Raw genomic sequence first — 5,635 nt, forward strand, 5'->3', positions numbered from 1 at the left:
GCGCAGCTCAAGTGTTGCCAACGGGACACGCGCTTTGGCATACTTTAGCGGGCAGACCACATCCGGATAATCTCAGTTTACATTGGCCTATATTCTCTTCAAGATACCCGAGAGTTCCCGTTGTAACGGCTGTGCGTCATCCATGCCTGATTAGACTTGTCTGACGTCGTCGAGCACCATTCAAGTAATGCATGCACCTCATACAACGTTGAAAACCTTAATTGATGTGGAAAAAACTGAAAACATCCAGAGTGACGAAAACATCTACCTTAAGACGCGGATCAACAAGTTACCTCCAACTTCCATCTAAACGGGGTTAAATCATAATCCGAGACGCACGTGATCGACAAATCACTTCATCTACAAATATTTCTCATCTGTCAAGAGAAATACGCTCCAGACGGTCCGTGGAGACATAACTTGTCCAGTTACGGCGGGAAACAGGAGCTGACCGGCTCCATGCCTCGCTGCGTCTGTCGGTGCTCGGCTGGCCACCACATGGTAACTTTGCGCACACAGCACGCTGGAAAGAGGACCTAGCGAAGGGATCTGAATGAATGGGACTGAGATTTATTCACATTTCTCTTCTCGCCTCCCTCAGACTGTTGCATGTGTTGTATATCCTGCCGGTTGAAGGCCTCTCACGTTATCAGCAGATCTCGAGTCAGCGGTGGATAGATCCATAAGTCGAATAGGGAGCATCAAATGTCGAAGAAACGGAAAAGTCCCGACGACCAGGACTTTGACGAGTCTCCGCCTGCAGGATGCAGCGACCAAGGTAGGAGTCATGATCTGAAATGACAGTGTGAAAGTTGAACTGTTGCTGCCAAAGTGCATGCATGTGATAGGCTATCCTCAAGGACTGTTGGACTGTTGATGTTTCTGCAGAGCAATTTCTGAGTAGAAACCACAGGTTTATTGCAAAGTGAGACAATTTACACCAGGACTTAGTCGTACCCTCGGGATGCCCGGCCGTTACAGCTGGTGCATTATTTCATTAAGCGTTAAACCTCTACATGACCACGTTGTCATGCAATCACCGTCCCCTAAATAGTTTTATCCCTGTAGAAAACAATATTGTTGCGGATTACTTTTTATAATCTCTCATCAATCCTCAGAGGAGTCACATTTGTGTGACATCAGGTTTGGTTGCAGAATGGATGTTCAGCTACAGAAAGAAGTATATGATATATGTGTTGCATCCGAGTTGTAGAGGCTGGGTGAACTCAGCTCGGCTGGTAGTATAGCTGTCATCACTCACACAAAGGAGGATCTGTTGATTCAGAAACTTGATTATAGCATATAAAGTATAATGGTGGTGCACCTAGATTACTATCTCCAGTCCAGTTGTTACAGCTGTTGAAGTGGAGTTGATATATGAACATGCATTGTGTGAGTTCAGAGTTTCAATGAAGGCTGGATCTACCATCATGGTGGAGCCCGGCATGCAAATGGCCCGTTTATGTGTACAGAAAATATAAAAATAAACTGTGGATACAAATAGCAACCCAGCTGCACAGAACAACCACTACATGAACATTTCAATTGGGGAATTCAACAAAATAAAATAATGCATTTTTTTTAAATATAAAACAAATAGCCATGGTTGGCAATGATAAACTGTACATTTTTATTAGTCACATTGTTTATTCAGTGTAATAAATGATTGCCTTTGAGTAGTCTAATGTGGAACAATATTAATAAATAGCTACTTTAAGTAGCCCACAGTCATGGATGGATTATGTGACAATGGCCATAGACATGTAAAAGACCCCACACCAGATTGAAAGAGACACAAAACCGTTTTGTGTCTCTTTCAATCTGGTGTGGGTGTTAAAAGTCACCTCATGCAGAGGCTGTAGTCCAGGGGCTTTTGGCCTGTTCAGTAATCCATCCGTGGTACTAACAAGCATACTACCTATCACCTTCTGAATCCTCTGGCGCCGCCACGGATTGGCTCTCATTGATTGACGCAGATCCTGTATTGAGAAGAAGAGGGGTTATTTTACACTGCTGCTTGCTTACTTACTGCCCTCTGCATCTGGTAAACAACAGAAACAAAACGAGGCCACTACTCACACCAACTGTAACAAATTGTTATTGCAGGTCAGGTCACCGGAAATGGAAGTCTTAATCAAGTCATAGGAATGATCGCAGTAACTTAGTATAAAACATAAATGTGGGCAAAAAGCCAGTCTAAACAAAAAGCAGCCCTGTTTCTAGGAATGCAATGCTTTACTTTCCTCAAAGTTCCTTTGATCCCATTTGTTGAAAACACTGGTTCAGCTTATCTTTTAGTTCAAGCAGTTCCCCCTTTTTCAAGAAGCAGCCTTTGAAATACCTCAATCGACAGCTTGGCTGCCATTATGCTGGAAAACACATAGCATGAGTTGTAAGTTTAAGGCCAAGAACCTTAAAGCAGAGAGTCTTGCTTGCTCGCATGAATAGTGCTCTGCAATGGAAACGGCTTGCATGAGGACTAGACATGTGGGGTGTTTCCTACGCATCACATTATTCAAGTTTAAAGCTGCATTTGTCCTGTTTAGATTTGGAAAATACTTATCCTTAATGAAGCATGAATACATAATTTCATCTCTGTTTTTCTTTTACTTTGTATCTTTTTAAAGACTAGATCCCAGTCATCTTACCTCTGAAACACACTAAATTACTCTTGTTTTGTGCAACAAATTTTCGACTCTCCATAGAAACTCACAGTTGCAGTTCAGGATTCACTGTAAACATCACAACTTCCTCAGGCCTGCAGACTGGTTTGTTTGCGCTGAAGACGTGACCTGTTTGCATCACAGTCTTTGGCTCTGTATCTTTTTGGGTCCATGCCCAAATGAGAGTTTCCCTTGGCTAATGCGGAAGAAGAGCCGGGCGCTTCCTTCCGCGACTGTGCCTGGCATCTGTGACTACTTAGGGGGTACACACCCACTGAACCCCTCCCACCCAAGATTTTGCATGCTTTGATGCAGGATGGCAGGACTAATATTGTACAGCACACTGTCACAGCAATAGTAGATTTAAAACCAATAGAACACTAGGCTTTTCATACACACTAAGGAGTAATTTATGAGGGAACTAGAAAATATACTGTAACCTAAAAATATCAGGCAGTAGTGCATAATATCTTAAAATGCATCATGAACAGAACCTGAAAACTAGCAGCATTAAATATGGTGCTGCTACTGTTGCCGCTCCATTCACTGTCTCCTCTGAGGGCTCCAGCTTGTATTTTCTCATGGCGATAGTTTTTGTTCCCTCAGATATCCCCAGTGAGGCCTTGAGGGGAGGTGTGGAAAAAGGAGCATTGAGATTCATATCAGGACCACAAGGTGTTTTTTGTCTTGCCTCTGTGTGCAGCCTCGACCTCGATTACAGGGCCACTCATAGGCGGCGCCAGGGAGGGGCTTGGGGTTGCTCTAGCTACCCCTAGGATTCCCATGGCACCCCAAGAAATTGTTGTGGTGTAAAAAAAAAAAAAAATATTTCCATTAATGTGTTAATTTATATTTAAAAAACAAATATTAATATTAATAATTTCTGGAACAAAAACATGGAGCAAACACAGGTGATGCTATTTGGCCAATGGGTGCAGCGCACTTTAAACTTTTGACCTTACTTCCACAGTGATGTATTTACACAGAAGAAGAGTGCAATATTTGGATCCGTTAGGATTCGTGAAGTGAGTTAACCTTCTCAATGGGTCGTTTTTGACTACCTAAACGTCAACGTGTGTAGACTTTATCAAAAAAGCTGTAAATAAGACTGAGAGATATGGTGAACCTGTCAACAACCAGGACGAAGAAAAGAGGTCGGAGGACGATGACCTGATCGCGGCCGTGATTGCTGCTGAGGATGCCTAAAGTTACACTGCTGGGAATGACATTAGACCAGGGGATCGCACAGTGGGTGAGGATTCATCCAACATGGGTCTATGCAACAACTTCACTCTTATCTGTCTCTCGTAGCAGAACATTACAGTGGAAATACGTTTTACAGAACTGAATAAATGGATCACCAAATCCGAAGTTATACAGCACACAAGATTATTATTATTATAATAATAATAATTTATAACCCTGAAAACGTGTTTGAAACAGGTACAATGGTTTATTTAGATAAATTAAGTCACTACAGATACGAAAAACATTCCATTATTGTTACTATGTGTGCAAGTATGAATACTGTGTGAGGATGCATGTGTGTATGTTTTTGTATGTGTGTAGTTGGCTGTGTGTGTGATTATTTGGCGTGTTGCATTACTCTTCTGCAAATATAAGCTACTGTATGAAAGCTGCAGTACTGATTGTGTAAACCCGGCTTGTTGGCTGGTATTTGAAATATGTTCGGTGGGCTAATCAGAGTTTCATGGTGCTGTTGTATCGGCAACTTTGGTGCATGAAAAACATCAATCTCTCCCTCTCGTTTGCTCGCTAAGTAAACTGCTGCGGAGGTGGGAGCACATCTGTGTGCGCGTGTGTGTGTAGGCTACGTGTGTCAAGGGAAACTCTAAATTTCAGAGCACTATATATAATATATAAATATTGCAGCTTTGCAAGATTTTTTTTACATCATTTGATGTAGTATAAATATGCACATTATTCATACTATAGAGTACTACATGACAGGCAAAACCCGGGTTTCAACAAAACAAACCAAAAGGGAATGAAACCGTTCAAGTATAGCCCTAAAAATGACTGAAATATTTATCAATATAACACCTAACATACCACTTTTTTAATGGGTTAATAAAACCAGTAGGAAATTAAAGAAATGAGTTTATATGGTGGTAACAATTTGACTATGTCATCCTTGCTGCATCAGACCATTTTGCAAATAGTCCTACTGGAACACTGATGGGGATTTCACCTCATTGACAGTACATCAAGAATAAAATTACAAAATGGCCTCTGCTCACATGAACAAAAAGGCCTTGTTCCAATGAGACAGAAGACCAGCGTGGTCAAGGCCAGATAGAGTTTCTCGTTCAGTTTGAATTCAGACTGTTGAGAGAAAAGTTCCAGATCTTGTGGATTGTTTTGTCCTCATAGATTAAAACTGAGGAGCGGCTTAGCGTCATACACCGCCATGGCTTTCCAGCGGTGCACCATGTGTGTCTCTTTAGCTTGGCTCTAAGCCCACGATGCTCAAAGACTGTGGAAGTGCAGCAGGGCTGTTGTGACGCCACAGAGCATTTAGTGTACAGTATAAGCCGCATGCAACCTCACACACAATCAAACGCTCACATATCCTTTTAAATACTTTTATCCGTGTTCTTTTCTGGAGACGAAGTTGAACAGCAGGTCACAGCTTCAGTCTACGGGAGGGCCGCAGCTGCAGACTGTTTGGACTGAGCTTGTACAAGGACACCACGTAGTGGTCGTCACATGTACTGCAGGCCACAACAGTGCAAACAAAGATTTATAGTTTATAAGGATGTCATCTAAATTTCTTTATTTTATCATATTTGTTACATTTAAAAAAAAAAAGTTGGACCTTTGCCCTCTCTGTAATTTGGCAGTAGTTATTAGATGTCTCCATCCGAGAGTCACGTGATTGGCAGGACAGAGTCAGCTGGTGTAGCCAGTAGGTGTAGGCTCCTGGCCCAAATTTGTCAAATAGTTGTTTT

At 42.0% G+C, this 5,635-nt stretch overlaps 1 protein-coding gene across 5 annotated transcripts in view; it reads left to right on the forward strand.

Annotated features, from left to right (window-relative positions):
* The window catches only part of pde10a (phosphodiesterase 10A), a 65,513-nt gene that overhangs the window by 375 nt on the left and 59,503 nt on the right, over positions 1 to 5,635 (forward strand). For 4 of the 5 annotated variants that reach the window (XM_032541158.1, XM_032541156.1, XM_032541162.1 and 1 more), the window contains exon 1: positions 1 to 778. This exon is cut by the window's left edge. In XM_032541158.1, coding sequence (XP_032397049.1) covers positions 706 to 778 — 73 coding nt within the window. In that variant the 5' untranslated portion in view covers positions 1 to 705. The remainder of the gene's footprint in view (positions 779 to 5,635) is intronic. The other variant, XM_032541157.1, reaches the window with a different exon arrangement.

The sequence above is a fragment of the Etheostoma spectabile genome, chromosome 17, assembly GCF_008692095.1.
Source record: "Etheostoma spectabile isolate EspeVRDwgs_2016 chromosome 17, UIUC_Espe_1.0, whole genome shotgun sequence".
NCBI lineage: Eukaryota > Metazoa > Chordata > Actinopteri > Perciformes > Percidae > Etheostoma > Etheostoma spectabile.